General features: G+C 35.3%; 1 protein-coding gene across 1 annotated transcript in view; it reads right to left on the bottom strand.

Annotated features, from left to right (window-relative positions):
* Positions 1 to 24,614, bottom strand: part of TBC1D22A (TBC1 domain family member 22A) — a 188,114-nt gene that overhangs the window by 137,998 nt on the left and 25,502 nt on the right. Inside the window, exons 5-8 of the mRNA XM_086746912.1 lie at positions 17,700 to 17,770; positions 12,617 to 12,745; positions 11,594 to 11,656; positions 3,585 to 3,699 (exon numbers count right to left, since the gene is read on the bottom strand). Of these exons, the coding sequence (XP_086603038.1) occupies positions 3,585 to 3,699; positions 11,594 to 11,656; positions 12,617 to 12,745; positions 17,700 to 17,770 (378 nt within the window). The remainder of the gene's footprint in view (positions 1 to 3,584; positions 3,700 to 11,593; positions 11,657 to 12,616; positions 12,746 to 17,699; positions 17,771 to 24,614) is intronic.

The raw sequence follows: 24,614 nt of genomic DNA, 5'->3' as shown, positions 1-24,614 counted from the left end.
AGACATTATCAAAATACACTTTCATTATACTCACACTGCTAGAAAGGTTGAAAGAATGCCCTCAACGTTTAACACATTCAATTCCTACATTCAGTCAATCTATTCTAAAGGTGCGAACCTACATGCTAAAGTTAAGTATTTCAATCCATACTAAACCATCAAAACATTTATATGACTTCGGTCCTTATATAAGGACCCACAAACCTACCTCTTGGCATTCAGATTTAAATTAAAAAAAAAATGTTATAAGGTACGTATATTATCACTTCCATACATCCCATTTGTATCTTCAAAAGTTCTTCAATAACAACTTTCAAATTATTTTTTGATATCTTCAGCAGAGCAGAAAGACTACTATCACTAGAACAGAATAGTTTGGGTTGGAAGGGACCTTTGAAGATCATCTAGTCAAACCCACCTGCAAGAAGCAGGGACATCTCCAACGAGATCAGGTTCCTCAGAGCCCCATCCAACATGGCCTTGAATGTCTCCAGGGATGGGGCACCCACCACCTCTCTGGGCAACCTGTTCCAGTGTTCTACAACCCTCAGTGTAATAATTTTTTTCCTAATATCCAATCTGAATCCACCTCCCTCTATTTTAAGACCATTACCCCTTGTCCTATCACAACAGGCCCTACTGAACAGCCTTTCCCCATCTTTCTTGTAGGCCCCCTTGAGGTACTGGAAGGCTGCTATAAGGTCTCCCTGGAGCCTCCTCTTCTCCAGGCTGAACAGCCCCAACTCTCTCGGCCTGTCCTCATAGGAGAGCTGCTTCAGCCCTCTGATCATCTTTGTGGCCCTCCTCTGGACTCACTCCAACTGGTCCATGACCTTCTTTTGTTGGGGGCTCCAGATCTGGACACAGTATTCCAGGTGAGGTCTCGTGAGAGCAGAGTAGAGAGGAAGAATCGCCTCCCTTGACCTGATGGCCACACTTCTTTTGATGTTATGTAGGATTAAGGGCTCTCTCAGTTGTCATAAATCTAAAATAAACATGGCTTTCCTCATACCAAGATACAAGACAAAACTGCAACTGTGTGTAAATATTATCAGGATATACGGTCAGATGATTATTGATTGATTATTAATGGCATTGTTAAATAATAATTTATTATTATTTTTTAATAATCCTTCAGGACCTCTTTTTTTTAATTATAGAAAGAACCTAAAATAAAAGGTTTTATCACCTTCAATGGCACAAATCAGGACCCAAGTGACTCAGAACTGCAACATAAAGGTTTCAGTTAGATTGAGAAAAATACAAAACTCAATACTTAAAAGAAAGTAGTAAATAAAGCAATTTAAAGTATAAACCAATATCCACTTAAAATCAGAGGAAGAAATAGGATCAGGAGTAAAAATCAAAGGTAAATACGGAGTGTCACTAGAGTAAATATTAAATACACTAAACAAACATACAACACAGCTTAAACATTTGTGCTAGGAAACTTCTGTAATTCTGCATTTATTTCCATCTAAATTACTTCAGCATAACTCACAATCTGAGTTTTGAATCCTTCTATAATTCTATTACCAACCTCAGGATTTTTGAGACACTTCATAAACTTAATGACCCAATTTCAAGTTTAAGTAAAATGTACACTCTTATTCCTTCTAAATTGCATACATCACTCAGTGTAACTTCAATATGCTAGAAAGACTCAAATCAAAAAGCTATTAACGACAAATTTTTGAAAGTTTTTATATGTCACTGGGGGAAATAACTGCTGTTAGCACTTAGCCAGGACCACTACTATACTCAAGAAAATACCTTCATATTGGTCTTTTTCATATTATATAGATATTAGCTTTTAAGTAAGCTTTTAGAATACAGGTTTCTGAGTTTCACAGATTTTCAGTGGCAAAGTGTCTTTTACAGTTGTCGGGTTTTGCGTTTTGTCTTTCTTCACTGGACGCTTGCTGGAACAGCTATACTCTCCAATACAAAAATACCGACAAACACATAAACAATCACCAGAGTCTCCAAATGTAAGTTGGTGGTAAAGACAAACTTATTTACCATATTAATTAAATGGTCTATTTAACATGGAATATCAGTTCTCTAATCTCATTTGAACTTCCTATTTCAATTAACAACCCTCAAGTCTACCAGACTACTGGTAGACTCCTACTGTTCTAGGATCATTAAGAACATTTTCATTATCTGTCAAATGAGGGAGTATAAGGCAGAAACTGCAACTACTCTCAGGAGTAGGCCTCTAACCCTATTTAAGAGATGATTAGGGAGAAAGCAGCAGTAGTTCTCATTAGTTGCTTAGCAATGAAATGTCCCCCTATGAAAGAAGAAAGGAACAAAGCCACAGAGGTGTTGCCATGCAAATGAGTAAATGGATAGTCTATCATCCACTCAAGGATAATCTGTCCTTCATTAAATATAATAAATCTGGATTAAGACACCAATGGTTATGTTGCATAGAGAAGGTAGGAAGAATCCACTTCTACAGCCTCATTGAAGTAGCCAGAAAACACATTGCTCAAGTTTACATATAAGCATGGTATATTTTCATTTTATGCATGCATGACAAATAGAAATACAAGGAAAACAGTTTTCATTCAAGACAAATTAACATTTTAACTGTTTAACCTTACCTTTTATATCCACAGCTATATCCAAATTATTAATTAATTATTGTTAATAAGTGATAGTCTTAATGTTTACAAAACTTAAATACTAATACATTAATTCAAGATACAAATGATATTCTAGTAAGAGATGAGCGTTTAACCAATAGCAATTTGCCAAACAAAAAGTTTTCAAAAAGTAAATTCACATATAAGGCCACAAACATAACGAAATACTGTTGTCTGCATTACTGTTGTTAGTAGTGTTGTGAGCCCCAGAAAAGCAGAGATCATGACCAGAGAAATTTGATTACCCCTGCCTTAATTTTCAGACCCTAATTCCAGGTTGCCATTCTTTCTACCACAGATCCAATATAATAGGTTCCCTCTACTTTAATTTCCCCACCACTCATTTAAAAGGTTTCCTTGTTTCATTGTTTTTTTTCTTCTTGTTTGTGGGGGAGCAGGTGGTGGTGGTTTTGGTTTTGGTTGGTTTTGGTTTTTTTAAATATCGGCTCATTTCATATGTACAATTTAAAGTTTTCACAAAAATCGTTAATTAGAAGAGAGCGATAAATGGAGAATAAAACCATCTACGAAGAAAAAAGCATCAGGAGTGGTGAACACGTCTTAACTAGAAATCAAGGTGAAAGAAAATGCTAGATGGTGCTTCTTCCCCCTGCTTTTGGATCTTACAAATGAGAACGCTGTCTGCAATGTCTACAGAGGCTTTTGTTTGGTTGTTTTTTATTGTGGGGAGAGGTTGTTTGGAATAAAAATCTGAAAGATTCCTGAACTCCAATGACTACTTAAGAGTAATTGCTTGTCAGTATATATACAAATTGAACTATACAGTTTTATAATTACAAAAATTTATTATAAAATTAATGTATCAAATTATATTTTGGTTACCTAATCCAAATCATGATTCAGATTAAAATGAAGACGCTGTTCCAAAACCGGTATCAATTTGTAATTCTGCGTTAAGACAAGTCTTACCTATATACTCACAAACGAAGACCACAAAAAAAGGAGTAACAAGATCATTTATGCCCTGAACATATCCACTGGCTGGATGACGTATTGCCCAGATAAACAAAATTCTTTCAAAGATCTGAAAAACAGTTAAAGAAACTATCAGATAATTTATCAAGTGAGGAGTATATTTTAAACATGACACTTGAGAATTACACAAAGACAAATTTAATATTATAGTTACTAGTATAAAAATATGCATTCAGAAGCATAAATGGACACTGGTGTTCAAAATTAACTTCCAGGGCTAAGTAAGCTTCTTAGTCCTTCACAAGAAAGCATTTTCAGGGTATTAACACGTTAAAACCAATCTCATACACAGTTCAGTTATTGTAGTTACAACAAAGTAGCACATACTAGAGCTTTTCCAAGAATATAAAATTCCTCTTTCCTCAAGACACAGAAATATTATATCATCTTCCCATGATTTTTCACCTCTTCAAAATAAAGATTCTATCAATATCATATTCCATTTATATAGAATAAATATTTTATTTATTCCTAAACAATAAAGTACAGTATAGCTTACATTTTTAATAGCATGCTCATAAAAAGAGATACCATAACAGTTAAGCTTGCCTAATACCACAGTGTGTGGTTTTAGACTTCAGAAGCATGTATACTGGTTAATAAAAAAAAAAAAAAAAATCTGTAAAAAAAAAAATCAGGAAATGTGGAAATAAGGCAACTGCCTGCCATATCACATATCCTCACTCCCTCAATTCTGTAAACTGTACCTTGCAAAAGCTGTATCTGCAAAAGCTCCTAAGGTCACAACGTATCTGACCATGGGAAGGACAGCACGTGAAGAGTAGGGAGCAGGGAAATCACAGAACCTGCCTCCGACACAATTTAAGTCTGTCACAAGCTGTATTTCCTCCCAATGATTCACTTCTGAACGTGTTATGTTGTGTGTTTTGCCCTAATAACAGGTACTCAATCAGATATAATCTTCTGTAGCAAAAGAACGTTTGCTCTTTCCCTGGAAGGTCTGGCCAAGAAACCAGAATGCAGAGGCAGAAGAGCTCAAACCAAAGGACTATGTCGCTCTTAAGAGCGGCCCTCAATACTAACAAAAAAGGAGAGGCTTTGTAAAGATCCCAAGGAGATTGTGTAGTTTACTGCCACCCTAGAAGTCAATGAATGCTTAGGCTTCAAGAAAGCCTGCAAAAGACCCATCCTGAAAGCACGCAATAAGGAGAGGAAGTTCAGCTTATGAAGCCTGTGCTATTTCTATTCAATCTCATTTAAAGTTTTTGCTAGATTAAGAAGTTCACTGTTCTAATTACAGTTTAAATAACATTTCATTCTTTAGTTTAAAAGCCCTCATTTTCAAGCAAAGAAAGGCCTAGGTATATATAACTCCCATCTGGGTGCTTGAGAGTCCCAGGCTTCCTTGTGAGCTACCTGGAACTGAAACACATTTGCACTTTGTGCTTTGAAAATAAGTCCCAAACATCAACATCTATCCTTCTGCCACAAACTTCTTTTGAGAATCAACTTTCCTTAGTCTCCAGGTGTGATGTTTCCCTGGCATGCTGAAAATCCACAGAACAAGAGTGCGGTCAACAACAACAAACATTAAAAGCTTTGGTGGGCACTGAAACACAAGCCGTAACAGAGCTCATGTCTGATTCGTTACAGCTACGATCAAGATTCAGTTTTCTCAGCATGATTTCAGTCTTGAAGCAAAGATTAGGCAGAAAGGGAGGTATTCATCTAGCAAATTCTCCATAAAAGCCTCTTGGTTTCATTAGGCGAGATGATTATTCCTTTAGCTATAAATTCTTCTTGGTGTTAGTCCTGTCACCTCACACTTTTTGATATGCACTGCGTATGACATTGAAAAAACACCAACCTCTGCCCATCGTGCAACAGTCAGTGGGGTTTAACTGTCTATCAACAACTGTATGAAGACCTTAAGTTCTGCCATTTACAGCTTGCTTTTATATTTTACGAATTTATACCTTTATGAAATTATAGTTGCCATCTTTTTACTATTATTGGAAAACTAAATCTATCCAGGTTAGTCAGCTCACAGCCATCCTTCCTGCTTCTACCAGTTGCCATTTCTAGTTTCAGTAACAGTTTTTCTGTATTATCAGTGTTACCATTCTGTGTTTCACTTTAAATAAAGGATATGTTTAGCATACTGCAAATACAAATAACTTTTTTGAAAACAAATATCAGATAGAGGAGATGAGAAAAACCTATTTAAATAGCAGTCACTGAATGTAGAATAATGACATGCACAAGGCTACACAAAAAACTCCTGGTGCAACAGGGTTACAAAATATGCACAGTGAGAAACAAAAAAACCCCCACAAATTAGTAATGCAGGAACAGCTACCAAAATAACCACTGTAAAAACTATTAAAAATTGCACTTTTAATGAAGACATGTCTCAAGTCAAACAGCTCCCAGAACTGCACCACCAACTTTTCCTCTCCTCAGAACCTGATAACATGCATAGTTTGAATTGCAAATTGAGACACCTATAGATTTCAAAGCATTTTTTAAAACCAGGTAGGAAAATCAAGATGTATGGGGGGTGGGGGGGATGGCTGAATTTTTTCTTTGGGCTTGGGTTTTTTTTACTATTATTGAGCAGGAAGGATCGCTCTGTGATTGTCACACCAGATTTAATATCCCCAAATGCATCTAATCAGAAACTCAACAAATACACACTGAAATAGTGTTTTCAATTTCTTACCCATTTTCATAAAGTTTAATTTACTGTTCTGAATTTTTAAAAATGAGCCTTGAATACCTGAAAGGCAGACTGATTTAAGTTTCTATACAGCACTCATCACTGTGTTCAAACAGGACTCATTAAAAAGGTCACTTTCCCAAAAGGTTTCCTTCTTGATTTCCAAACCAGCAACAGAAACTGGAATTACTTTTCGACTGTGAACCACTAAATCTCATGAGATGTCATTACCAATGAATTATTCTCCTTTGAGTTTAACTTTCATTCATGACAATAGCAAGAACTATATTCATATACATAAGGGGAAGAATCCATTAGCTTAAATGCAGATTTTTAATTTCTTGTGGAACTCCAAAACCCTGAAAGCTTTAATTCTGAAAGCTTTCAAGCACTTGCTTTGTGTTTCTCTAAGTAGTGGAAAAAAAAAATTAGCTGGGAGAAAATTTATAAACTATTTTTAAACTGTATGGTTTCCTTGAAATTATTTCTCCCATATAATGCAAGCTTAGATGGGAAATACACAGCCATATACTATGCATTTCAATGAAACTCAGTTAAAGATAAAGCAGAAATTGATAATAAATTACAGACTATTCCACATCAACTAATCAAATTTATTAAACCTACACTTAACAGTCATTAGTCTTTAAATTAGACTTGACTCCAGCTCCTTTCTCCTCCACTATTTATTTATTCCCAGTCCTTTAAGTCTTCATTTCAATATTATCTTCCCCCCTATCCAGATCTACATAACTCCTCCTAAAAATAAACATTTTAAAATTATTTTTAAAAGGAATATATAATAATGAGTTATTTCCGCACATCATACTCAAAACTACTTTTTCTAAAATGAAGCACTTTATTACAGAAACCAAACTCCAAGTTCAGATAAGAAATTAAAACAGCTTTATAAACTCTAATGAAAAGCCTGTTGGTAACAGACTTAGATACCACCAAGAACAAAAATCCTGGAACAGCAATATTTGGAAACTGAAGTCAGAAGACATTGTGAAGTTTATACATGTGTTATGTTTCTGGTCTTTTGACTAGCTATTTTTTGCAGCTCTGTCACCCACAATCACTTCACCTCATTTCAAGTAACATTCTTTCTAGCAGCAGTACTCTAAATCTCTGCAGCATCAAAAATTAATACGTACAAAAACTTTTAATATCCACAGTAACAGTCTTGCATACTATGCCACCTTTTGAAACCTGTCTTCAATCCCTACTCTCATTCCCTTCTCTTCTTTACAGCTCCTGTCATCTCACCATAAGAAAGGGGAAGTGATCGTCGCTCACCTGGGACCAGCAACATCTTCCCCCTCCCTAGAAGAGAGTCAGCTCTGGGAATAATGCAAGGCCCCTGTCTGCATTGAGCTCTTGGAAGTAGGAAGGGATCCCCTGCGCGGCTAAAGGGTTAGGCTGTGCTAGGGTAGGGCTCCAAAAATCCAGAAAGGGAGAAGAAGAAACAGGGGAGACGTTGGATATCATGACCCTTCTAGCATCATCCGCACTAGCCTTTATAAGATGACATCAAGCAAGTTGAGCTTGGCTCTACTGGATCAGACAGAGAGCAAAGGCAAAGACATAGGCAAGCCAACCTTCCCAGAAGACCACACATCTAGTCAAGAGATCAGTGGAGCTCTAAAAACATTTACCGTATGAAGATACCATGACTCTATGAAGTTTAGGACACTGAAAACTAGATCAGATCTCTATCACTTCTTTGCAACTCAAATACTTCCTAGATTTCCCCTTATCCCACTGACTGCTGCCACCCACTCTTTTCAGATTCTTATTCTTCTAGACCTCAAGACCACTCACTCCCAACTAACAGAATACTATTAAAATACATCTTTGTTTTACACCTTTTTTTTTTTTTTTTTAGTGTTAGTCAGCTGTCACATGTCACTCCTCCAAGTTTTCTATCATTTTTCCATCCATTTCCTTACTACTCACGAGGGAAAAAAAAGGGGTTGAAGCAAGAAAGATGGATGGGATAGAGTACTGACAGGGATTTGAGGGTGGGGTGTTTTTTGTTGTGTTGGTGGGGTTTTTTTTAACAAGAAAGTAAGCAATCCAGCTGTACAACACCTTAACCACATTGATGAGAAGTATGTTCATCTACTTTATGTGGCTCAATTACGCTTGTTATGTGGCTCAATTTACTAAACATTCAAACTAAATAAATGTAAGTATGACCAGCAAGCAGGGATATTGGGCTGTATGCAATAGACTAAATTAATTTAAGGAGTAATTCTATGTTAATTGCAAGAGAAATCACAATTTCTAAAAACTGTGGGTTTATATTTTAAAGTAGTGTTTAAGATGTACATATCCAATAAAGCATTAGAAAAACCTATCCTGGTACAATTTTATCAAATAACTAGAAATGAAAACAATGCTGATTTTATGAAAAAGTATTTGCAAACAAGATCTCAGTAAATCACAGTAAATGAATATGCTACCTGAGCAATGCTGTGATCTGTCAAAAGACAATTAAGAGGGAAAAAGACATAAATAATTTCACATGTTTAATGATCCCACAAAATTAACTAAAACTGCATTCCAGACTCTGCACTAATGTCTTTTTCACATTAATATACTCTCCAAGTTCCCAAATAAACTCTTTAGCTCTAAGTTAATCATTCAACCAAAAAGGTAGCAACCAAGCCAGTAACTCCAATCCTTTTCAATGTCTTATTATAGGACGCTTTTCCCAACACGCTAAATATTTAACAAAAATGCACATTTCAAACACAGGAAAACCTTGACCATATCTCCTTTAATTATCCATACTAGTTTACTTCAACATTTCTAACTGTATTATGAAAAAGCAGATATGCACAGCACAAAGCTGTGCTCCTACAAACTATTAAGTTTGCATCTCATCTAAAGAAATGTATTAGCCATCTCTTAAGAGCAGTCATATAAACATATTGTCTCATGCATAATCAAAGACAAAACTAGTCCGAGATCCTACAGGTTTCTATTTCTATCTCACAATCTCACCTCCTTACTAACTAACAGTTTACTACAAAATATTCTCTAAAGACTGTCTGTCTTAGTTTCATTTTTATTAAGCTACTTGACTTCTCATTCAAATAATTTCATTAAAAGAAAGGACATTCTTTCTACAGGACTGTTCTACAGATGATGTTTACCTAGAACTTCTATTTTAAAGTTAGTTTTACATTTTTTCAGTTAATTTAGAAATAAATACACCATCTAACAATGATTCCTGAAGAAATGTTTTGTAATTTGCAATCTTCCTTTAAAAACAAGAACATACATAGATTCCTACAGCAGACAAGTTAAGCAGCTTCTAATTTCTCCTTCACTAAAACATAGAGGGGAAAAAATCAACATAATTTTGGGGTATGTTCACCCAAACTAAGAACTATAAAAATACAATCATTGTACAGCTAAACCACAGTCACATTCATCTGAGGACAGATGACCTTCATTGAAACCTTCGGAACAGTTTAAGCATGCAACACTAGGAAGTAAAAAAACTCACGCCAAAAAGCCTCCCCTCTATGTTGAACGCAAATACATTTTTAGAATAACTTAACCGACTATTGCTTCTACAGTTCAAGTACTTCTTTCCTCTTAGATGTATTTAAGTGTTCTTTCTGTAGCCATTTTTTCATAAAATAATATTCACCTCCAATTTCATTTACTGGCTCATTTCTAGCTACAAGACTGACACTGATTTTACTTATTTCTTTAATATTTTTTTCTTCTTGCTGGTATTGTTTCCCTTCTTGCCCCTTCACTGAATTTACTCTTTGATTCACCCCTAGAAAAGTCCAAGTAAAACATCACTGTGCAGAAAGCAGATGGAAAGTAGTATTCTTATACTACTTCTTCGACATGGACCAGTTGGAGAGGATCCAGAGGAGGCCACCAAGATGATCAGAGGGCTGGAGCTCCTTTCCTACGAGGACAGGCTGAGAGAGTTGGGGCTGTTCAGTCTGGAGAAGAGGAGGCTCCGGGAGACCTTATAGTGGCCTTTGAATACCTAAAGAGGGCTTATGAGAAAGATGGGGGCAGACTTTTTAGAAGGGGCTGTTGCAACAGGATGACAGATAACGGTTTTAAACTAAAAGAGGGTAGATTTACGCTAGAGAGAAGGAAGCCATTTTTTACCATGAGAGTGGTGGAACACTGGAATAGGTTGCCCAGAGAGGTGGTAGATGCCATATCCCTGCAAACATTCAAGGCCATGTTGGATGGGGCTCTGAGCAACCTGATCTGACTGGAAACATCCCTGCTCCTTACAGGGGGGTTGGACTAGATGACCTTTAATGGTCCCTTCCAACCCTAATGATTCTATGATTTTACTTTATTTCAAAAAACTGTAACAGGCTATTTCTTCAAATTGTTTCTCCAACACGTGTAGAGGAGCATTTACACTAAACAAATAATTGTAAGAGCAGAAAAACAAATGACAGCTAGTTCTGCATTTAACTTCTCATATCACCTAATGAACTATCAGTAGACGTTCTGTGTGGCTCTATAATGATACTAACAGAAGCTACATGGAACCACATTTGAAGGTCCAACGAGAACCGTTAGGAAGGAGAAGAAATCAAAGGAATAAAAGAAATAATTGAAAGAGGATGTTTCACAACATCTATACTACTTATGACCTAAATACTTTACAAAGAAAAGTCCCTGTGGGATTCAATTACCTGACAATATAGACCAATTTAATTAATTTAATCATTAATTGATGTCTATCTACTACAGTAGTAAAAGAATTTAAGTAGTGTACTCAACATATAGAACCTACAAAGAAACAAGAAGCAAAAATCAAATAAGGAACATAAACCAGTCACGCTACAAATTCACAAAAAGAGAATTTCCCAAGTGGAAGACTATGATAAGAACTTCTAGACTTGAATGATTTTGACAAATACATAGAATTGTGGAAACTATGCTCTGGATTACTTCAAAAACACATTATTAACTAAACATATAAAAAGAAAAAAAAAAAAGGAAAAAAATTACCTCAAAGACAAGAAAAAAATTGACAGAGTCGATGCAGGAGATTACAGAGGTGCCTTTCTTTTTACTACTAATATTTACACTGTTATTCTCAGCCTATACTTACATATTTTAACTTTTTGGACTTTTTTAAGCTAGTTCTGAAGTCAAAATAGCAAGTGTTATCAAATTAATTAATAACCAACATTGTGATTACAGATTCATTAATAAAATTATTTCTAAAAAAAAATTACTTAGATATCACTCTTACCTCTGTTACTTTGGGCTGGAGTCTTAAAACTTCAGGACTCATGCGTGGGATATCTATATGGATCTAATTAGAAAGAATAATATTGTAAAACAAACCAAAAGCACACTTTTTAAACAACACAATAGTTAAAACAATCCTATGGTTTTAGAGTATTACTTATAATTCCATTGTATCACTATTTTTCGAATAACATGGATTTCCTGCATTTCAAAACATACAGCCAAATCTTTAAGTCATTGTTAATCTATGAATGAGGCAAAATAAAAAAAAAAAAAAAAAAAAAACCACATACTTTGGTTTTGCATTTTAGGATCCTTGTACCACATTTTGATTGTTTGCAAACTATAGTCATATTGGCAATACTCATTACATCACAGTAATTATAAGTAAATACATACTACTACTTCTGTAAAGTCATGTTCACTTGACACTATCATATATACTTTCTGTTACTAAAGATCAGGCTTGAAGTTCAAAGAAAGATCTCAGCTTCTTCTGTCCTAGGGAAAGCTAAAGTATGATTGCTTAGTCTCTTCTTAGCAACACAAACTACTAATTTTAATACAAAACTTGAAGAGTTATCTGCTCATCTGGGTGGGTAAGAACGTTTGACACATTTATGTTTATTGCACACCATACACAGTTTCAACTTCTTAAGCAGAAGTATGGCGCCAGTAACAAACAGTCACTGTTACACTTTCCTTGTACTATCCTCACTCATTTGAAGGAGGGTCTGAGCAAGAGATGAAAGATTTGAAAACTCTACATTCTTAAACTGGGAACCACGGTAGCACCAGATGGCAGTGTCACATGGCATGTGTAAAGCTGACATTAAAAAAAAAAATCCACTATTTCAAACTTCAGACTAAAATATTTCATATTTTTCCTCTGACATGTAGGGAAATTTTTTATTAGAGAGCTGTCTATCAAGATTAAAGAAAAACAGTAGAAAACTTCAAAAATAATCTCCAAATTCTTTAGTAGATGTCCTGTAGGAAAAAGTAACTTCAATAGATGCTCTACCTGTCTATAGGTATCCTGATGATTTTCGTCATTTCTGGAATCATAGTATTGTTCCACAAATGCAAAATACTCTTTGCGTTTTCTTTTTAAAGTGCTTTCTCTTCGGTCCACGTTTGCAGGAAGATAGCCCTGAAAAAAAGAAAAAACAAAGCAGTGAACTGAAAAGAATATTACTTTTTGCCTTACAAGAAGCACTGCTGGCATGTGATCACCTGTGACAGGAAAGCTAATAAATTGATGTACTGCCATATAGTCCTACCTGGATCTGAATAATCCTTTAGTAAATCAGTTTGCTAATCATTCCAATTGATATAAAAGTTCAGACACAAACACCTTACTAAAATCAGCTTTTTTTTTTTTTTTTAAGAAAAAGTTCCAAGTTTTTCCACATTTAATTTCTCATCAAGAATTTTAAGAATTTTAATTTCTCATCAAGAATTATCTTTGCCTTCCAAAGATAAAAGCTCAAAAAAGTAAGGTCAGACAAATGTAATGCTATATGAGTTCATTAATTTCTGCATTCCTATGTGGCCATTATTGGAGCAATTATATTAAGTTTTTTTTAAAAATGCATATTATCTCAGTTGCCTTCAAATAGGAAGGATATATATTAGCAAGTATGATTAAATTATGGTTAAACTTGTAATACAATGGAGTATCAATTCAAAAGGTTTAAAAACACTATAGCTACTTTATTTCACTGTTTCAGATGCGAAAAAAAAATAATTTCAAGCTTTCAGTTCATCTCAAGAGGTTATTAAAAGTTTCATCACAGAAAAAGACTCAACAGCACGAGTGACTGGACTCTTTTCCTTAGTTGTTTCCCAAAAGCAATTTATAAATACTATCTTATTTTCCATAAGGTACGGACACACTAAGGAAGTCATACGTCAGATATGCAGGAATACACATTGTTGCATTAAGTATAAAATATATCTGAATGGTTCTTCATTGAACTCAATCATATATATATGCAAATCTCAATCTTAAAAAAAAAAAAATCCATTCTCATTTTATTTTGTCCAGTTTGATTCCCACTTCTGGCATCTTAGCCTAATTTGCATTTAAAAAACAAGCTCAGGTTACTATTTCAGCATTTTACAAAAGGAAGTATCATGAATGTTATTAAATATTCAGTTTATATAGGAAGTATACTTATTAGAAACACCATTATTCACGTAACTGGCTACCAAAAAGTTTCCTGAACATTTAGAAATAGGCAATGCTTTCTTGTAAGCAGCTTGATTTCAAACGATCAACACCAATATCCCATAACACTGCAAAAAAAAGAAAGTTAGTTCATATTTTACATACATAGCAGTCCTGAAAAAAAAAAAATACTTTGCATAAGAATCATTCTAAAGATAGACGGCTTTGAAAGAGATATGGACATCCAAGACAATACAAGAAAAATCTAGTAATTGTATTATTCACTAGTCAAGTCAAATTAGAATATTTCTTGCCAATATTACAAAAGCTCTGCTTCCACAATAACAGCTATCACTATACTAATTTTCTCTCTGAAACAGAGAAATCAAATTTATGTCAGATTTGAGTCCCCCCCCCCAGAAAAAAAAAAAAAAAAAAAAACCACCAAAAAATCCTATACTGGAAGTGCAGCATATATTTGCTGCATTTAACTATGAAAACAAATCTCTTATTCAGTCCTAAACACTACAAGCAAAAATGGAAGGGGTAAACCTAACATGCTAAAATTGCTAATTATACAATGAAACTAAACACTTCTAAGAGTAAGTATACAAGTTCCATCACTCTCCTGCAACTTTCCAATACCATATCTCATTTTTATAACTTCTGTTTTGCTCAACATTTAGGGAAAAATAAAAAAATACATCAACAGATGTAATCAACAGATTTTTTTAAAACCTGTATTAAAACCACTTTAGATGTTATTCCTGTATATTTCAATTTCTTAGCTTAAAATGACAATAGAATAAGTACAAACCATATTACATTCCAGGTACCTTAAGAGGTGCTTGCTTTGGCAGAAACACATCTCAAGATGCACTGACTTCCATCTGGTTCCAGGTAGTTTAAATTGCACCAGCTTAACTTTTGCCTCAATACTCAGTCTGATATTTAATATCCTGTCCCAGTGTTTTGTATTAAGTTAAACATTGAATTCTGCCTCCCGTTTATTCTCAACAGCTGCTTTTTTTCCCTGTAGGATATCTTAGTTCCATTAGAAAATAATTCATTTGTGAGATCAAACGTGATTGTTCAAAGGATACCAGTAGTTTCTCAGCAAGTGTTTTTGCCATCATTCAGTTTGAAAGACTGAAATAATCCTTCAATTGGACATGTCTTGTTCCCTGTTCATTTTACAAATTAGGTTTTATTTTTAAAAGTTGGAAAGGCTTGGATGCATAATCAGGGAATAAATTGGTGGGGAGTTTGATCTGTTTATTCATTAAGTTCCCCCAAAGGGTTTTGGAACCATATCTTTAATTTTGTTATTCAAAAGAGAAGTGAGCCTGAATAGTTGTGCTTGCTGCTTAGACAAAGTATACTTAAAGCTTTTGCTATATTTTAAAAATAAATAACGTATATTTTTATATACTGTTATCAGTAGACATACATAGCATCAACAGCCCCTGTGCTTTATATTGATTTTTGTATGCTTTCCCTTTGAAAAACTGCATTCATCAAACATATTTTGACATCATTAACCTTCTGACTATGTAATAAATACTTCAACTGTTCAATTTTTCAAATCATATTTTAAAAATTCCAACTTCAATGCCGATTTTACAAACAATTATGTCCATTAGCAGTAGGCAACACATTTAAATAACTAATGTGACTTAAAAATTAATTACCATTAGAAAAAAATCCTCATGGAGTTTATGCCCACAATACTCAAAGAACTTTTTCTTCCCCACTTCAGAAAGAAGATGAAACAAGCTGCGGCCTTATAGCATAGAAAAGTAATGATTACTAAATGACTCATCTTTGGCTTTCCAAAAATGTATTAATTGAGGACTACTTAGTAGATAAGAAATCATGGTAAGAAATACATAAAAGTTGAGAACTTTCAAAATATTACTATTGAGTGTCAGGGGGGGAGGGGGAAAAAAAAAAAAAAAAAAAAAAACACAACACCCACAACCCTACACTTTCTGAAGTCTCTTACTCAAAAAAAAACCCCAACCAACCGAAAAAAAAAAAAAAAAAAAAAAAACACACCAAAAAAACCAACCCTCTAACAAAATAACCTGAATAACCTGAAGACTGTTTCCTTGCAGAGGTATGGCAAGACAGTCGAAGACAAAAATTGAACTGGAATGGATCCTGAACTAGAGTGGTTAAAAAAACAGAACAAGGGAACTCTACACTTAGGAATTGCTCTAAACTGGGAATCTCAGGAATACTAAATTAAAATCAATTTACGGAATCAAACTGAAGCTCACAGAAAGCCCATGCTCTTACTTGAAAGTAAGAAAGTGACTGCAGTTAACTTTTGCTTAATTCTAAATATCTAAACCTCAGTGCCAGTCCTCTGATTCAGAAATTCACTTATCCTTATGCTTTAGCAAAGTCAATTGTGAGTCAGCCATCATTTTTTTCCCCACTTTGAGTGTTTTAAAACAGGCATCTTAAACTTCAAAAGAAAAAAAAAAAAAATGCTTTTTCATTACCAAAATCTCAGACAACTATGGAAACAGAACTAAAATAAATTTTAAACTGCATGTTTAATTTCAGTTACAGCAGGATATTTGAATATCCACCATTAAGAAGCTGCATCTGCATTTGGCATTAGAAGGAACTAAGCTGCAAATTTAGTAGAACTCATCAGCAAGAGAGACTCTTTCAGTCACTGGAAATCAGTCTCAATCTGAAGTAAATGCTTCACATTCCCCACTGAACTATTCTATAAAAAGCAAAGCTATTTAAGTCTACTCTCTGAAAAATTCAATAGTGTTAAACTGTCATGTGTATAACTCAGAATTTTAAACGGTTCTTAAATGCATGAAGATTTGCTGATAAAGTGTCTTTCACAGCCTCTGGAGATTAGACAGCACGAGATTTTTGCTTCTTTTTAATACAAACATCTTCACAAGTTCTTCTCCCAACCACAGGCAGACAAATAACAGCTAAAATGCACAACCGTTTGCCATCTCAAGTATTACAGCTGAAAAGACTGATATGAAAAATACTCCTATGAGGAATACATTGCATTTTTTGCAGAAGAATCTTTTTATATATAGTCCAAACACAGAGATCAAAAAAAAAAATCCAGTTCTGTAACACCAAATGTAGTGAATTCTAGCTTCCCACAAATTTGTCTCTGATGCCTAACTGAAACACCTCGGTGTGCTGTTCCATGGTATTTCAGCCAACCTACTCCCCAAGGTACTACAATTGCAAAATCATCTGACTACCAAGCAAAGTTCAGGGAGCCAAGACAGCCAAAAATTCACACTACCAAAAATAAAAAAAAAAAAAAAAATTTTGCTTTTTAATTAGCTTTTCTCCCTGAACTGACTCACAGGTCTGACATCAGGAGAGCCAATGCTACAAGGTAACTGACCACAACAGTTCAGATTTGTTAGTTGTAAATCACTATAGAAAAATCAGCAAAAACTCCATGAGATCCTATCACAGCTTTTCCTCACTACAGTGTAAATCCTTTCTTATAGTTCCTTTAGTGTGAAGTCAGAATGAAGCCTTTCATAGGACAATAGGCTGTTTGCTCTACTGTGTGCCTATTTTCAAGAAAGCTGTAAGAATGTACTTGTCTTTGAACTCTCCACCGTTCCATAAAAATTGCTTGAAAGAGGCCACTGTTATCACATAAGCCTTTCTTTCATAGAAAGCCAGGCTGAAAAATAAAGATATACAGCTGACATGATTTACTACTACTTCTCGTTCCCCTCCTTTCAGTTTGACAAATTAATCTTCAAATTGAGCAAAAGAACAGACCTTTCATTACAATTCAGCAACAGACACAATGTTTTCAAGTATCACTGATGGATTACAACTCAAGCAAAATTATTTGCAATACTTGAAAAAACTACTACTACCAAATGCAAAGGAAGAAGGAAAAAAAAATACAACTTACTGAAAGAAGCTTCCATGCAATCGGACGAACCCGTTTGGGAATGCCAGACCAACTCAATTTCCGTAATTCTTCTATTAAAAGAGAAGTATTTCTTGAGAACTGAGGAAACTATTATCAATTAATATACACATATATATTTAAATTAGCACAAAGTTGTTTACTACAATGATCACATTTTCTTATAAAGTCCAATGAAATCAGAATTATATGGCAATCCTATTGAACTAATAAAATATTGGACACTTACTATCCATGGGGATAGCTATTATTATAGGTACTGAGTGTGATAAGGTAACTTTCTGGAGCATTTCTCAGCATTACTTTTTAGTATACAGGCCTTATTTAGCATGCAAGAGATAGTCAGACTTGCTGTATAATATGTTTACACAGATCCTAATTAAAAATAAGCTTTGCAGTTACAGAAACAGAAGGATACTTTATGTCTGAATGCTGGAATTTAATCCTATGTCACATTCTCATTCTTCACGTTGTACTCCTTTCTCTTGGAAGCTTCTTGTCAGATACCTTACCAAGCTACACCACCCTGTGAGACTTCACACATTTTACGTGAAAACTGTTTATCATGCAAAAAAAAAATATAGAAAAATCATGGAAAATGTGGAGATAAAAGGTGTTTAACAGTGTCCCTAAGAAATGGTATTTTTATGAGCTATCTACTTGTAGCTCTTTCTCATATTACTTTGAGCAGAAAATGAGTTAAAACTGCATAAGTTTAAATTATCAACCTGCTAAAGAATACAGAATAACAAAATTCTATACCTTGCTTTGTATATACTTATGCCAATTAATTATACATATATATTTAATTATATATATTTCAGCAAATTTGGTCTTTACCATATGCATGTATTTTCCAAATTCTACACTTCAACAAAGATTTTTAAAAAATTCTGTCTATCTACCCACCCCAAGAAAATGAAGCACAGAAGAAAGTAATTACAATAAGAACTTTCTGAGTGGATACCACAGCTGACTGACTTTGGCCATTTATAGACACACATTCTCTTTATTTTCTATTAAGATGAGGACTCCTATTAGCTACATCTGTCTTCATCCTCCCACTCGCACCCTCCTTCTACTACTCTGAAAGAAACGTGCATCTATAAGATCAAGAAATTCAAATTTTCTTGTTAGGTGTGGCATGTTATCACAGAGCAAATTATTTCTAGACACATTTAAAACTATTTTTAACCAAGAATGAAAACATAGTCCACTGAAACAAATATAATATTTTTAAATATATAACATATTCCAAGAAAAAGGAATCTGATTTCAAAAGTGTATTGATGCTAAATATATAATGAAAAAAAAAAAAAACTTAATTAGCAATTAAAGTTTCGCAAAGAAGCATGAATTAAAGCAAACAAAAAAGCTCTAGTAACCTGGAGTTTGCAGTAAGAAGCTACCTGATCATTAAGATGCCCTATTTTTACTTTAGGTCTATGCTAGCAAAAGTGATAGTTCAAACTCCATTTTGCCTTAAAACGAGATGACAGTATGAATACAAAGTTACATAAACCATGGCAAAAAAAAAAAAAAAAAAAAATTCTTGCTGGATGAATGAATACTTCCATCTCTTTCTTACAGAAAATATGGAGAGTGATAAAGTTGGAGTGGACCAGTGGAGAGTGGACCAGTTGGTGGACCAGCTAGAGAAGGTCCAGAGGAGGGCCGCAAAGATGATAAGAGGGCTGGAGCACCTTTCCTATGAGGACAGGCTGAGAGAGTTGGGGATGTTCAGCCTGGAGAAGAGGTGACTCCGGGGAGACCTCATAGCGGTCTTCCAGTACCTCAAGGGGGCCTACAAGAAAGATGGGGAGAGGTTGTTCAGTAGGGCCTGCTGTGATAGGACAAGGGGTAATGGCTTTAAGATAGAGGGAGGTAGATTTAGATTAGATATCAGGAAAAAATTTTTTACAATGCTATTTGTAGAACACTGGAACAGGTTGCCCAGAGAGGTGGTGGATGCCCCACCCCTGGAAACATTCAAGGCCAGGTTGGACAGGGCTCTGAGCAACCTGGTCTCATTGGGCATGTCCCTGCTCCTTGCAGGGGGGTTGGACTAGATGACCTTTGAAGGTCCCTTCCAACCCTAACCATTCTATGATTCTAAATTGCCAGAAGGCAGAAACGAAGGATTGTTATGGTCATAGGTAGATAAGTGGTTTCAGGGTGGTCACTTCAAACCAATCATGACAATTCCAAGCAAACATCAGCTTACCAGAATTCTTCAAGAAAAGCTTTACAATACTGGATATACACGTTCAACAAGTTATGCTTTCCCTCTCACTCTGAACAGCAGTCTCAGCCAAGACAACAGTGACTGCATAAAGATCTCACTTCGAACACTGAGGCTACGCCACCAAAATCCAAAAAAAAAAAAAAAAAAAAAAAAAAAAAAAAAAAGATCAGATGCTGCATTAGGATCCCAACACAGCAGAAACTCAGAAAAGCAGAGAAAAAGAACAGATATTAAAAACAAGACATTGAAAGCCCATCATATAACAGTGAAACACCAATGAAACTCTCTTTTATCTATAAGGTTTAAAATACTGTTTTATTTGACAAAAACAAGTCTCAAAGAAACAATGAACGCAGAACTTGCGCAGACTATCAACACTTATTAAGAGAGAAGGTGAAGTTTAAATTGAACTACATATCACAGGCTGGCAAAACAAATACACTTTAACAGGAGTACGCTATCACTGCAAACACGAGGTATTCAATGTGAAAGAGGTGTAATAAGCAACCAAAATTCTCTGGAATTAAATAAGTGATTCCTGAATTTCACTGATACTAAATAGGAAATGGCACCCAAAACCATCCACTCACGATAAAAACCTAGGCTTGGGCAGAGACATGCATTACATGCAACAGCAGAGAGACCGACTGCTGGTACACCGAGCACACAAAACAAAAAGCAGTTCTAAAGTCAAAGAGCTATGGGATGTCATGAACAATGGAAAAGAGGCACTAATGGATTCTGAAGAAAACCCAAAAATATCTATGACACAAAAACTCATGCAAACAGCTCTACCACGACACACAGCAAGGCTGGGGTACAGAACACAGCTGGACAGGAAAAGGCTTCATTAAGGAGAGTTTCAAAGAGCAGACGGACACCACTGAAGTGAAAATGAAGAAATGGGATTTTTTTTTTGTTTTTCTTGTTGTTTTTTTTTTACATCAAGAAAAGATGAAAAGCAGTCTGCTACTTCAAAACAGAACAAAAGTCTGAGTACTTCACTATTTGGAATGGGCTTTTTGGCTCTCAGGGATTGATTCTTCACAGTAAGAGCTTTGAGGGACTTGTTTTTCAGGATGGGGAGAGGGGAAATGGTGAGCAGCAGAATGAAGGACACAGAAATTCCCAAACAAATAATTTATTATGTTATCGTGCTATTAAGTGATCATATTTAGAAGATCTTGATATTTGGCCTTAAATAGATGTTTATCCAAGACGCTCAAGTTAAAACAAAATCTTTGCATTCCAAATAACAGAAACAGCCAGCTTCATAATAGATGTCCGAGATCAAAAACACTGTTGCAATTAAAAGACAAATTTCTAAGTTCATATGCTACAGTTTTAGGTCATAGCAACTTCAGCAATTTTCCCAAAGCAAGCAGACGATGCATCCATTAATTTGATTTACATGCAATTCCAATTTTCTAGTGTACAAAATCAGACAAGATGCAATTCTAATATTACAAAGTTCTTAATGACTGCCAAAAGCAACTCAACTACCACTCACTCTATCGGCAGTGAATGAACAGAGCACCATAAATCAGACAGTTTGATACCCATCTTGTTATGGAGCTGCAGTTCCACAACAGGCCTGGAAGAGGCACTGAGCCAGTGATAACAGGATTGTTATTGATCCACCCACCCAGGTGTCCCCTTGCCAGTCAAGAAGTCCTCCTCCCTTAAGTCCTCCTGGCAGTCAAAGTAGGTTTGACTTGTACGGTCTTAATAGATTTAGTTTATTGTCAGACTCCAGCTGTGATGATCAAGCACAAGCTTCCCAACAGCTGCCCAACAGGACAACACCTGGTCACATACCTTACCCTTTTTCCTATTACTTGGTCGTCTTCTCCTACCATCCTTGTATCTCCTTTTCTCTGCCCCAAATTAACAAACCACTCCAACTACTTATTCCCTTAGTGGTCCCATTTTTGCTACAACTATACCCAAATTTGGTATTTCTAAAATGTTTGGCTAGGCACTGTTAGACTTGTAATAGCACCTTCCCAAGTGGCCCCAGTGCTCCCCTCCACTGTTCAGACATTTCTCATACAAATCCCCCTTTACTACTTGTGAAGTCCAGGCATCCGATAGGGTGTTATCTGTAACTTCTGTCAGCTTCTCACACTGTTGTTTGTTATGTTCAGCAGTTTCTCACACTGCCACCAGTAGTTCTCCACACCCTGGGGAGGTAGTTCAGCCTCCGAGCAGGGCAGTCAGCAGCTTAGATATTTGCCTGCAGCCTTAACGCATCTGCAGTAAGTTTCCATTCCACCCATGATTCAATGTCAAGTAAATCTCCAAGCTAGCAAGTACTAAATCTAAGTAACAGTATCCCTGGTTATATTCTTCTAAAAGCCAAAAAGGCAGGAATTGGTCGGAATGAGTAAAGACAAAGTAAGCATATAATATGAACAACACTAGAAAAATGATATTTTGTATAGTTTATTAATTAAAAAAGGAGAGAATCAAACAAATCTACAAATTATGTAAGTATTTCTCCTCCACTCTAGAATGTGATTATAAGCTCCAGTGTTGGATTAATAATAACGAAGACCCCAAGTCTTCAAAAGTAAGCAGCCTCCAACTGTGCATCATAGTGCTCCACCGGTCCTAGGGCAGTACCTCTGAACAAGTATGCTCTGCTCTGTCTGATCTATTTGTGTGCGGTAGGCTGGGTGAACGGAAACATCTTATGCATTAGTTTATCACTTCCTTATACAGTCATTTTGTTATAGCTTCAAGTTTTGGCTACTGTTATACACAAGCACACCATTTACAAACTATATAATAAGCGTACTATATGCAAAAAATGGAAAATAAGCTGCAACTCAAACTACGTTTATTACTTTCAAGTAATATCAACTGCTCATTCTCAACTCTATACCCCATTGAACTCTACCTAATTGTTCACCTTACTAGATTTTTTCTCCTTCCTCAATTTGATCCAAATAGGACTCTATGCACAAACATGGGTACCAACCTCTAAAAACAACCCATGTAAAGAGAAGGAAATAAAAAAAAATAAAAATAAAAAAAAAAAAGAAAAAGCAAGCATAAACCAAGAAAATATGCAAATATACTGTCAGAATCAGAAATGTGGAGCATATGATTAAATCAGTGACAAATCATCCAGGACAAAAATTGCACTTACTCTTAAGTAATTCAGTTAAGGCCGAAGATAGGAACCATGCAAACAAAGCGGAATATAGCTTATTCTAGTAAAACTTCTATCCTGTGTTGCAGCTGAGCTTTCCTTTTATGTTGAGGACCAAACAAAGTCAGTTTTGACAAAGTTAATTTAAATTAAGGCACTATTTCAAATGAAGCCCCTGCTTCTAGGCTAAATATAAACAACTACTGGTACGACTCACTGGACTAAGCAGTCATTCTTTGAAAATTAAAGTGAAAGGAGGAATAATGTTTTACTTTGGCAAGTTTCAAGAGAAATAAAAGTTTTCATTCCTGACACTATTCTGCAACGAACATACATTTCCTTTAATTAAAGATAGCTTGAGCTGTCATGTAATTCCAAACAATAACATTCACATCCTATGGGATTCTGTTTCAGAGGACTGCCCTTTCTGGAAGAAAATCTCAGCACTGGACATAGAAGTAAAAATGCACACAAAGGATAAAACATCTTTGTTTTACAATGTAACACTTATTTGAAACAGATCCTCTGACTAATTTTCCATAATGTAGGATTTGGGATTGAATATCTTCCTACATTCTTGAATGCTGAACAGAAATTAAATAATTATTTATGTTCCTCTATCTTATCCTCTCTGGGTGCTCTATTTACATCTGGATTGTCTGCTGGGCCTACAGAATCTTTGGCAACGCTCCTTCTCTTTATATTTGATTAAAAGCATTTAACATTAGTTTTTATACCTTTTGCAAGTTGTTTCTCAAATTTTCTTTTAGAAGTGCTTCCATGCATCTAGCTTGATAGGATTTATATTCTGTTCTTCTCTCCTTATTTGATACAGAACTTTACATTTTAGACTGTATCTAATAATGTCCTATTGTATTTAATAACCTCCTCTACTCCATTGTCATGTCATACAGGATCCTTCTCCTTCTGAATATTTCTGAAGGCTTTTGTTTCTGTTTTTGCTTTCATAAGTGGTACAGTAATTGGTTTCAGTATGGAAACTGTTAGATAGACAGGTGATTGTATATCTGAGAGTTAAGCAACAACCCATTAGCCCGAGGTATGCGACAATTCTATTTCTGCCCCACCACTGGCTACTGTCCTGTACCACAGTTCTCCAAAATTCCAGGATCTCAGACTACTCCAAAAATCATATACAATTCTGACCCTAACTCTTCACTACAGTGACCTCAACTAGCATTTTGCCAGTGACAAACAGGACACATTACAACTGAAAGAGGATACACAAAAACTCTTAGTGGCTGTAGTAGGAAGCTTTCATGACTACCAACCTAAAAGCATACGGCCTGGCCCTTGCACATTGCTGCTGTTAAAGCATCAATTCACATCATGCTTTCCTCTGACAGTTCAACACCAAAACAAGAGGAAAGAAAACCAAGAACCCGGCCCTTCCCAAAAGCAATTATAAAAGCAGGAAAAAAGTCGCTCCTAGAAGACTTAGTCTAGCACTACTATAGTAAAATAAAAATACTTC

The sequence above is a fragment of the Chlamydotis macqueenii genome, chromosome 1 (genome assembly GCF_036417535.1).
Source record: "Chlamydotis macqueenii isolate bChlMac1 chromosome 1, bChlMac1.mat, whole genome shotgun sequence".
NCBI classification, from domain to species: Eukaryota; Metazoa; Chordata; class Aves; order Otidiformes; family Otididae; genus Chlamydotis; species Chlamydotis macqueenii.
The sequence above is the reverse complement of the archived record's forward strand: the minus strand, read 5'-3'. Positions and strand labels throughout refer to the sequence as shown.